Here is a 12093-nt window from a genome sequence, read left to right on the forward strand (position 1 = left end):
AAGGCCCACGCGGCAGTGCAGGCCCGGCACAGTCAAAGTTAGATAGACAATAGGTGAGTCTTAACAAGATCACCCAGTGCCCACTGCTCTAGGTGACTACCCAACAGCTGGGCTATTTTGACTGAATAGACCTAACACTTAAGCTATTTTCTTAATACATTAAATTTAATAAATAAACGAAGAAGAGGGGACGCCCAACTCTCTGTTTGCATCAGTTGACTAGTTCTTGAACTAAACCGATGGGTTGCTTGAATTGTTTGACAAGCTCCTTCCTGGGGGTGACAGTGTGAGTCTGTGTGTTTTCATGGAACTTAGCTGACAGCGCAGTCAAAACTGTGGGAAAACTCAGCTCACAAGATGTCCTGAGAACTGATTGAAGACAAAAGTTCTTTTAAATCCATTGGGTTCCAGAGGTGCCATGTAAATACGAATGCTCACTTTACTTGCTTATTTACCTCCTGTCTTTCCCTTTGTTGGAGAACTTAAAGTGATTTTGCAATTTAAAATCCCAAGGAAATTTACCAAATTGCAAACTGCCGTGAAAAATTAAGCACTTAGGGCTAAAACAAAAGTTGATCTATAGCAGTGGTTCTCAAGTGTTGTCTGCAACCGAAATCCTAGAATCTCTTGGGAGTTTGATAGAAACGCAAGTTCTCAACCCACCCCAGACCTCCATTGGAAACTCTGGATGGGACCCAGAAACCTGCCTTGTAACAAACCATTCAAATGTCATAAAGAATTCAAAGGATTCTGATGCTCACACAAGTGAGAAGCATTGCCCTAAAGGAAGAGAATGGACACCAGCAGACGCCTCAAATAAGCCTTCAGGTTCAGTAAGGACTCAACAGGAGAGCCTAAGGCCTTTCTCCTGTGCTTTAATGAACACTGTGATGTCTTAAGAGACTTCCCTGGTAATGATGTCTTCAAGTTCTTCCGTGTGTTTTTTATTTGTTTGTTTGTTGTTCCTTATATTAGACAGAAGTGCCTTTCCCTGTAACTTCTGTGCCAATCTTTTTTTTAAATAATTTTATTTATTTGTTTATGGCTGTGCTGGGTCTTCACTGCTTTCCACGAGCTTTCTCTCATGGGCAAGCGGCAACTACTGCTTGTTGAGATGCATAGGCTTCATTGAGGTAGCGTCTCTTGTTGCAGAGCAGAGGCTTCAGGAATTGCAGTACAGGCTCAGTAGTTGTGGCACAGGGGTGTAGTTGCTCTGGAGCACGTGAAATCTTCCCAGACCTGGGATCGAACCTGTGTTCGCGATTCTTATCCACTGTGCCATCAGGGAAGTCCCTTTTGTGTGTTTTTACTTCCTTCTTTTAATATTCAGCAATTCAAGCACTGAGTTTAGGTCAGACATGCTGCTAAGTCACTTCAGTCGTGTGTGACTCTTTGCGACCCTATGGACTGTAGCCTGCCAGGCTTCTCTGATCATGGGATTCTGCAGCAAGAATGATGGAGGGGGTTCTGGCTAGGGATTTAACCCGAGTCTCTTGAAAGTGAAAGTGTCAGTCACTCAGTAGTGTCCGACTCTTTGCAACTCTATGGACTGTAGCCCACCAGGCTCCTCTGTCCATGGGATTCTGCAGGCAAGAATACTGGAGTGAGTTGCCATTCCCTTCTCCAGGGGATCTTCCCAACCCAAGGATCAAACACACATTGCCAACAGATCCTTTACTGTCTAAGCCACAGGAAAGCCTTAATCCATGTCTCTTAATGTCTCTTGTATTGGCAGGTGGGTTCTTTACCACAACCATAGCCTGGGAAGCCTGGCCAAATAGACAGTAGCAGGCCGATATAGATGAATTCACATAGAGCAATTTAATTAAAATTATCAAAATACCTGGAATCCAGTCTGTTCTGTCTAGTTATCCTAGTTGACTTTACAAATAAGCTAATCAACAGCACAGTGAGCTAATTATTTACTTGGGAATTAACTTTAACAACTCAAAGCACTTAAATCCATTGAATGTAAATTAATTTTCCCCCAGTGAAACGAAGCCAGAGCAGCCTTATAAGATTGAGAGTACATCTCCACCAAATAAAATATGCCGGGTTATCCCTGTTTGGTATCAGGGCAGAAAGGGAGAGTGACACAGAGCCTCCCTGGCGGGTACACACTGCTGACAAGCATTTCTTCTTCTGCCCTAGCATGGAAGGTTCCATCGTGTGTCTGCCCGATATCGTGGCTCTGAAGAAGAAATACAAGGCTTACCTCTACATAGATGAAGCTCACAGTATTGGTTCCGTAGGCCCAACCGGCCGGGGTGTGGTGGAGTTCTTTGGAATAGACCCCAGAGAGATTGATGTATTTATGGGCACATTCACCAAAAGCTTTGGAGCCGCAGGAGGTTACATAGCTGGAAGGAAGGTAAGAGATCCCTTGCATCTATTTAAAAGCTGAATGCCCTGGGAATGCAGTCTTGGGGGTTCTCTGGTTTCCCTGAGGGCTTCAGTTAGTTTAGCACACCTGACTGGTTAAGATGGCCTGGGCAGCATGGGTTCACAGGCGCGGGAGGCCCAGAAGGTCAAGGAGCACGTCCTCTGATAGTGCAGAGGATCTTGTGATGAGTAATCCCATCATCCTGAAATGACAACCCTGGCTGTGCACATAGGCACAGACAGTGCAAAGGAGCGGGCAGGGTGGCGAGGGGTGTGGGTCAGACTTCAAACAGAGAGAAAGGTGTTTACCAAGCCACAGGAGTGACACCGCAGAACTGTAAGAAGTTTGGGAAAAAGTTAAGGTGTCTGGTAGGAACAGTGGCAGAGGTCAGATGCTGAAGACCCTGACACTCTGCTACAAGATATGGGTTTTCAGGGTTTTAAGAAAACAGTGGCAAGACTGGGGATCTTTTTATATATACATTTTATTGAAATATAGCTGCTTTACAGTGTTATGTTAGTTTCTGCTGCAAGGCAAAGTGAATCAGCCGTACATACACAAATATCCCCTTTCTTTTGGAGTTCCATCCCATCTAGGTCACTACAGAGCACCCAGTAGGATTCCCTGTGCTACCCAGTGTGTTCTCATTGGTTATCTGCTTAATACATATTAATAGTATCAAGAATGTACATATGCCAATCCCAAGCTCCCAATTCATTCCACCCACCTTTGCCTCCCTTGGCGTCCATATGTTTGTCCTCTCATCTGTGTCTCTATTTCTGCTTTGCAAATAAGTTCGTCTGTCCCTTTCCACTAGATTCCACATATAAGAGAGATCATGCGATATCTGCTTTTCTCTTTCTGACTTCTTGCACTCTGTATGACAGTCTCTAGGTCCATAAGAGATTTTGCTCTGCAAAGTAATTCTCTCCCACAATCTTGGATGAGCCATGAGTCAAGTCTTGTCATCCTCTCATATCTTATTTGTGTGACTGAAGATTCTGAGCTGATGGAATGAGACTGTTATCCCTGTCATTCTACTGCCAACATCACCCAGGAGGTCACCAAAATGAAACAAAGCTTTGAAAAGAAGAGGGAAGAAGATGAGAGAAAGAAAACGAAATACTAAAACCTGACTGTCAGGGCTCAGAAAGCTAGTTCTCTGCTCCTCACGCAACAGCTTTACAAAACCGCTGATGGTTCTCTCCTCCAGGTGTACTCCTGCCCCAGAGGGACTGTGGGGATGGCGCTGGCTCCCCCGAGGAGGGCACCACAGTGCATGCAGGTGGCCTATGGCTTCTCGAAAACTCCCGATTCCTCCCTCACTGTCACCAACAGGAACAGGAGCTCAGACTCCTGGTAAACCAGCTAGACAAACCAGGGAGGACAGCTGAAAACAGTCTGGGGGCGGAAAGCCCATGGTTTAAAAGGGCAGATTTTATTGCGGGCAACTCACCCTGCCATGAAACGCTGCACAAATGCTTAAAATGTTCAGAGCTCCCGGTGACCTTCACCCTCCCAAAAGCACCGCTTTCATCTGAGCTCAAAGGACTGCTGTTCAGCCTCCTTCCTTAGGCCTGTGGGAATTCATCGAGGGATACTGAAAACATAGAGAATGACCAGGATCTTACAAAATTCAGCTAAGTCTAGCGTGAGGTTCGACATTCCCTTCCTCGACTGTCGAAGCCATGGGATCAGAGGGTCCTAAATGTAGGTGAGCCTTCGCCCAGGCTACTTCGCTTTGTGAGCCTGTAGTTTTGTGATGACTTTAGCAGCAGTTCTGAACTACAAAATTTTTCACCAGGCGTAACTCTGTTTCCTGAGCCGAAGGAACCTGAATAAACTGAAGTGAACGGATCCTTGAAATGCTGTCAAGTTTGGTGGCTGTCCCCATGTTCCCCTCAGAGTTCCTGCATGTGGTTACCCGCTCCAAACAGAGGCTCCTGATTGCCAGTTCAGGCCCAGCTCAGTCTACTCTCTCACATACTCCCCATCCTGAAGGCAGGTGAACTATTTTAAAAGTACATTTGCTCTTGCCTACATACCTTCTGTTGATCTGCGGTAGATACGGAGCCTTTGTGAAAATCGGTAATATTTAGTATTTGCCTTAATCAAGAAAAAGAAAAAAAAATGTGGATCATTTTTTGCTCTTTTAAAAACGCCTTCTTCGCATACTTGGAACCAGAAGGATGTCTCATCCCGCAGCTTCCCCGTCTCCCTCCATATTACACCGCAGTCTCTGAATTTACCACTAGGTGGCAGCGAGAATTAGAGCGTGTTTGGCAGAGACCCGTTAGCCCTGAAACGGGAAGATGAAAAACCTAGAAAACACGGAGCAGTTTTCAAGGCGTGGAGGGTGAGCAGGATATGAGGCCTCTTGAGAGAGTGTCTCTTGTTCTTCTGATGATTTAATATTCAGTCCAGTAAAGAATCCACCTTCAATGCAGCAGACCCCAGTTTGATTACTGGGTTGGGAAGATCCCCTGGAGACGGCATAGGCTACCCAACTCCAGTGTTCTTGGGCTTCCCTGGTGGCTCTGACGGTAAGGAATACACCTGCAATGCGGGAGACCTGGGTTTGATCCCTGGGTTGGGAAGATTCCCCTGGAGATGGGAAAGGCTACCCACTCCAGTATTCTGGCCTGGAGAATCCCATGGACAGAGGAGCCTGGCGGGTTACTGCCCGTGGGGTCCCAAAGTCTTACGCGACTAAGCACAGCACAGTACAGATAAAAACAACTGCCTGGAATCATTTTGGTGAGCCTGTGACAAATGCAGATAAACTGGTTTCAGTTCAGTTCAGTCACTCAGTCGTGTCCGACTCTCTGCAACCCCATGAATCACAGCACGCCAGGCCTCCCTGTCCATCACCAACTCCCGGAGTTCACTCAAACTCATGTCCACAGAGTCGGTGATGCCATCCAGCCATCTCATTCTCTGTTGTCCCCTTCCCCTCCCACCCCCAACCTTTTCCAGCATCAGAGTCTTTTCTAGTGAGTCAATTCGTTGCATGAGGTGGCCAAAGTATTGCAGTTTCAGCTTTAGCATCAGTCCTTCCAATGAACACCCAGGATCGATCTCCCTTAGAATGCACAGGTTGGATCTCCTTGCAGTACAAGGGACTCTCAAGAGTCTTCTCCAGCACCACAGTTCAAAAGCATCAATTCTTCAGCGATCAGTTTTCTTTACAGTCCAACTCTCACATCCATACATGACCACAGGAAAAGCCATAGCCTTGACTAGACGGACCTTGGTTGACAAAGTAATGTCTCTGCTTTTTAATATACTATCTAGGTTGGTCATAACTTTCCTTCCAAGGAGTAAGCGTGTTTTAATTTCATGGCTGCAATCAGCATCCACAGTGATTTTGGAGCCCAAAAAAAAAAGTCTGACACTGTGTCCACTGTTTTTCCATCTATTTCCCATGAAGTGATGGGACCAGATGCCATGATCTTTGTTTTCTGAATGTTGAGCTGCAAGCCAAACTTTTCACTCTCCTCTTTCACTTCCATCAAGAGGCTTTTTAGTTCCTCTTCACTTTCTGCCATAAGGGTGGTGTTATCTGCATATCTGAGGTTATTGATATTTCTCCCAGCAATCTTGATTCCAGCTTGTGCTTCTTCCAGCCCAGCGTTCCTCATGATGTACTCTGCATATAAGTTAAATAAGCAAGGTGACAATATACAGCCTTGACGTACTCCTTTTCCTATTTGGAACCAGTCTGTTGTTCCATGTACAGTTCTGATTGTTGCTTCCTGACCTGCATACAGGTTTCACAAGAGGCAGGTCAGGTGGTCTGGTATTCCCATCACTTTCAAATGTTCCACAGTTTATTGTGAGCCACACAGTCAAAGGCTTTGGCATAGTCAATGAAGCAGAAATAGATGGTTTTCTGGAACTCTCTTGCTTTCTCCATGATCCAGCAATCTCTGGTGCCTCTGCCTTTTCTAAAACCTGCTTGAACATCTGGGAGTTCACAGTTCACATATTGCTGAAGCCTGGCTTGGAGAATTTTGAGCATGACTTTACTAGCGTGTGAGATGAGTGCAGTTGTGCGTGCAAATGTGCAATTTGCAATGTGCAAATGTGGTCCACTGGAGAAGGGAATGGCAAACCACTTCAGTATACTTGCCTTGAGAACCCCATGAACAGTATCAAAAGGCAAAATGATAGGATACTGAATGAGGAATTCCCCAGGTCGGTAGGTGCCCAGTATGCTACTGGAGATCAGTGGAGAAATAACTCCAGAAAGAATGAAGGGATGGAGCAAAAGCAAAACCAATACCCAGTTGTGGATGTGACTGGTGATAGAAGCAAGGTCCGGTGCTGTAAAGAGCAATATTGCATAGGAACCTGGAATATTAGGTCCTTGAATCAAGGCAAATTGGAAGTGGTCAAACAGGAGATGGCAAGAGTGAACGTCGACATTGTAGGAATCAGTGAATTAAAATGGACTGGAATGGGTGAATTTAACTCAGATGACCATTATATCTACTACTGTGGGCAGGAATCCCTCAGAAGAAATGGAGTAGCCATCATGGTCAACAAAAGAGTCCGAAATGCAGTACTTGGATGCAATCTTAAAAACGACAGAATGATTTCTGTTCGTTTCCAAGGCAAACCATTCAATATTACAGTAATCCAGGCCTATGCCCCAACCAGTAACGCTGAAGAAGCCGAAGTTGAACGGTTCTATGAAGACCTACAAGACCTTTTAGAACTAACACCCAAAAGAGATGTCCTTTTCATTATAGGGGACTGGAATGCAAAAGTAGAAAGTCAAGAAACACCTGGAGTAACAGGCAAATTTGGCCTTGGAGCACGGAATGAAGCAGGGCAAAGGCTAATAGAGTTTTGCCAAGAGAATGCACTGGTCATAGCAAACACTCTCTTCCAACAACACAAGAGAAGACTCTACACATGGACATCACCAGATGGTCAACACCAAAATCAGATTGATTATATTCTTTGCAGCCAAAGGTGGAGAAGCTGTATACAGTTAGCAAAAACAAGACCAGGAGCTGACTGTGGCTCAGATCATGAACTCCTTATTGCCAAATTCAGACTTAAATTGAAGAAAGTAGGGAAAACCACTAGACCCTGGCATGGGTCTGGTAAATACTGATGGTCTAATGGAAATCAGAAGGATTTTAGGGGCCAAGGAAGGATGCTGAGGGTCCCTGAAGTTCAGTCAGGGGGTACAAAGCTGTGTTCTTAGAAACTAGTGTAGCAATATTCTCTTAGCTTTGGGGCATTGTTGACAAAGATCAGAGAAGCAAAACACTTCTGGAAAAGACTCTGATGCTGGGAAAGGTTGGGGGCGGGAGGAGAAGGGGACGACCGAGAATGAGATGGCTGGATGGCATCACCGACTCTGTGGACATGAGTTTGAGTGTACTCCGGGAGTTGGTGATGGACAGGGAGGCCTGGCGTGCTGTGATTCATGGGGTCGTGGAGAATCGGACACTACTGAGCGACTGAACTGAACTGAACTGATGATAAAGTGTGTCACTCTATTTGCCACTCTCAAGGATGTCCCAGTCTCTTTGGAGAAATAAGAGTAACAGGGCACAGTTTGAGACTGATACAATTCAGTCTGTGGCTTAGCACTGTGAACAGGCGGGTGTATTAGAAATTCTCCCCTTCCTCTCCCCACCTCAGGGTGCAGCCTCTGTGGATTAGGGGAAGTACCACATGAGTAGCAATGAACGCGGTCTTCACTGCACTCCCCAGGGCCTCCCCATCACCGAACCAAGCCAGCTCCCCTGCTCTGAAGAAGTAAAACAATCTGATGCTGAAGGCTGGGAGGAGGGGGACTCTAGAGCCAGACTTTTTGGGTCCAAATCCTTGTTAATGAGCCACTTTTTGGTCGGATAATGTTCTGATCTGTTAATGCAGTGACCCCACCTATAAAGTAGAGCTCAAAACAGTACCTAACTCATGAGAAGCTAAAATGACTTAATGCATGTAATTATGCATGTGAAATGCATTTACAGTTCTTACAGAGGCGCCTCAAGCAGCCCGTGGATATCAGCTCTGTTCTATATGTGACCCGTCAGCTCTTCCGTCTCTACAGTGAAGCACTGTTGTCATCACGTCCAAATTCTCCCTTCTTTGAAATGCCTCTCCTCCTGTCTTTCCACTCTCACTATTACCACCCAGTAAGGATGGGGGAAGTGCTGGGGTGCGAATCTTTGCTGCCGAGATCTACCAGTGTGTGGAGGCGTAAGCATACAGCATGACCCTCTGCTGGACGAGGGGGCTGGGATAAAGACACACCAAGTGTCTGGTTTTTGCACCCTCTCCTCCCACCTCATGCTCTGAGTGTTCAGACTCTCTGAGCTGGCCATCCATTAACAATAGCCACCAACAGCACCAGATATTCACTATGCAGCAGTTGCTTTTCTAAGCACCGTGTGTTATGTTAGCTCTAATCCTCATAATGACTCTGAAAAAAGTATAACCATTATCCCATCTCTCAGAGAAGGAAACTAAGGCACAGAGAAGCTTAGTAATTTGCCCATGGTCTCATATCAACAAGTGGCAGAGCCAGGATTTGAACCTGTGATCCAGGCTCCAGAGCCTATCTCGTAACTCTGAGGTCAAACCTGCCCTGGAGGGAACAACCCTTCATTATCTTTCTTGGAGGCACTAGCTTTTCCATCTGCCTTCATTTGGCTCCTCCATCCTGTGCTGATTAACATGCCATCTTTATTCCTAATTTTAGCCCATGCCCCGCCCCTCATCTGCAACTATCCAGATCTACTCATCCTTCAAGGCCAAGTCACCCCCTTAAAACTCGCCTCCCTGGACCACAGGCGCCCACATCATCCCTTTTCCTGCATCCCACCCAGCATCCTGCCGGGAAGCACCGGCTTTCAGTAGAGAAAGAAAACCCCTGCTTCTGCTCTAGTGGAGCGTGAAGAACAGCCTGGCTGTGGCTCCTCTGGACAATGACCGCCTCTTTCTCCCTGATGCTCCCCCTGCTCCGTGCTCCAAAGTGAACTTCCTGGATACCACGTGGTCAGTGCCACAGTTAGGTGGTCAATGCTTGTGAGATTCCCTAAACAAAAGAACAAACAGAACACTTAATTTCGATTTTAGTGCAAGTGGAGAATGGCTGACAGGGACTAGGCTTTCTGTCCTGCTCCTCAGGTTCCTGCACGCAAAGCATAGTCCAGAGCATGTCCTTGTACAGACTTGCTGGAAAGAAAGATGAACGAGCGCGGAGGCGGGGGGATGGGGACAGAAGTAGGGGGTGGGGAGGAGGGAAGGAAGGGAGGAAAGAGAGAGGAAAAAACAGAGGAGAGAAAAAATAAAGACTGGAATGGAGAGTCTAGAATTAAAAGCCCTAGAAACCAGAGTGGAGCGATGGAGAAGGAAAAGAAGACCCAAAAACCAGGACTGAAGAGCGTGAAACGCAGAAGAAAGAAAGTCGGGGGAGCAGGCGTGCAGGAGAGGGTCCTGCAGACGAAGGACACTCCGAAGGGGGCAGGGCAGCGGACTGGGGCTACCTGGTCCCCCAGGGGGGTCAGGCAGACGCAGCACACCGCCGCAGCAGGGAGGCAGGCCCCTGACTGCCGCGGGGCATTTAGGAAAGGGCGCAGAGACTTCAGGCACGTTACTCACGTCACTACTAACTTCAGCTACTGGTTCACAGGAAGGTGAACGCTGTACACCTAAAACACTTGGGTGAGGACGCATGGCTGTGGGCTACCAAGACACCCACCCTGAGGGAGAACAGCGACGGGGGGCACGGCGCCAAGCACTGAGGTGGGCGTGGGCGTGGCCGGTGCAGGGGGCTCAGGAGGAGACGGTCTGCTCAAAGCAGAGCTCCCCCAGCTCACCTTCCAGGCAGAGACTGCAAAGACATAGGTGGGGTTCTAAGCTGTCTCATGATCCTGGAAGAAAAGTGACTGCAGCTTCATGGACCCCACTGCTCACTCAGAGCCATCCTGAGCACACTGGCTTTGCTGCAGAGCACCCCGAGGGCCCCAGGCTGTGAACCAGGAGGATGTCTTCCCAGCTAGGCTGAGTGCCCCCGGGCGCCAGCGCTGAGCCTCCCCTGACCACACCGCTGTAGAAGGAGGCGACTGGAGCTCCTTCAGGCCCTCAGCATGCTTACCGCTGACCTCGGGTTCAGCCTGATCAGGCATGCTAGTGGAGAACCATTTCTACCACCGTAGGGACCAGCATCCTGCAGCGAGTCAGCGCTCCAAAGAGTGCTGTGCAAAAATCCCAGTGGTTCTCTCCAGCCCACGGCACACCGGAGTTTATCTTGTCCTCATATTGTGCTGGGCTTCCCTGGTGGCTCAGAGGTTAACGCGTCTGCCTCCAATGCGGGAGACCCGGGTTCGATCCCTGGTCGGAAAGATTCCCTGGAGAAGGAAACGGTAACCCACTCCAGTATTCTTGCCTGGAGAATCCCATGGATGGAGAAGCCTGGTTAGGCTACAGTCCACGGGGTCGCAAAGAGTCGGACACGACTGAGGAACGGAACGGAACATCCACATGGGTCAATCTCTCCTCTTCCTTCTGCTGCTCCCTTACACTGGAACTTTTCTGGTTATCTTTTTCTTCAAGACGCAATCCGCCTGCCTCACTGGAGCTTCCTGTCTACTCCCAAGCAGCACATGCCCTCTTTTTCCTCTTCCTTCTGGTAGCGTCGCTGCTTACATTAGTCTGCATATCTTGTTACTTCCCCTGCCGTTACTTCTTCATGGGCACAAGCTCATGTACTATGCTCAAGGACAAAAATAAAAAGATACATTCTAGATCATTCTTTGTACCCTCCTGAATACTAAACCACTGCTTGCATGACCTAGATACCCAAACAAATGTCTAGGAGGCCATTTTTCCTTTACCCATCTGGTTTTGAGTTTCCCTGGTGGCTCAGATATGAAGAATCTGCCTGCAATGCAGGAGACCCAGGTTCAATCCCTGGGTCAGGAAGATGCCTTACAAACTTCAACTCCAAATTTGGAGCTCCTATTTTTGTATACCTTCTATGTTGTTGAGGGAGAGGCTGAGAAGAATGGATAGAAAAAATAAATAGCTTAGTGATGTGCCTGGAAAATCAGACCGCATTCAAGAATGAAATGTCTTCTGTAATGGGTGGAGGTGGGACTATCAACACAGATTTATTTGCCTTCTTTTTGGATTTCCCTCCCTCATTAAAGGACCTTGTGGATTATTTACGGACTCACTCCCATAGCGCTGCTTATGCCACGTCCATGAGCCCCCCCGTAGCAGAGCAAATCATCAGAGTAATGAAGCTCATCATGGGACTAGATGGGACCACAGAAGGTAAGAGGACCTGCAGCAAGCCCAGCTCCCATTACTTCCTTTCCTAGACCCTTCTCTGCCTCTCTTCTGCCCCCTCAACCTCTCCCCTTCTCAAATATACTGCTTTGTCTTACTGTAACTGACCTGTAAATTAAGCCATGTGCGCGTTCATAGTTCATAATGCATGACAGTATGGAGCACAGAAAGGCACTGGAACTGCCATTAGCACACAAAAAGGGTGAGTAGGGCAATGCTGTTTTAAAGCAAAGAATACTTTCTAACTCACCTCTTCATGTGATCAGCAAATGAGGATGATTTTGTTTAATTAATCCTGTGAAAATGAAGCCTTCCTTGTTGTGTGTTTGCCTGTGCTTTCTGGGGATCGTCACTTGGTTCCCTGAGAATGAACTAGTCAATTTAATATT

General features: G+C 47.3%; 1 protein-coding gene across 1 annotated transcript in view; it reads left to right on the top strand.

Moving 5' to 3' along the window:
- The window catches only part of SPTLC3 (serine palmitoyltransferase long chain base subunit 3), a 168117-nt gene that overhangs the window by 117660 nt on the left and 38364 nt on the right, over window positions 1–12093 (top strand). Inside the window, exons 8-9 of the mRNA XM_055426625.2 lie at window positions 2152–2371; window positions 11563–11689. Coding sequence (XP_055282600.1) covers window positions 2152–2371; window positions 11563–11689 — 347 coding nt within the window. The remainder of the gene's footprint in view (window positions 1–2151; window positions 2372–11562; window positions 11690–12093) is intronic.

This window comes from Moschus berezovskii, chromosome 15 (genome assembly GCF_049115385.1).
Source record: "Moschus berezovskii isolate FMDL1 chromosome 15, NW_MosBer_1.0, whole genome shotgun sequence".
NCBI classification, from domain to species: Eukaryota; Metazoa; Chordata; class Mammalia; order Artiodactyla; family Moschidae; genus Moschus; species Moschus berezovskii.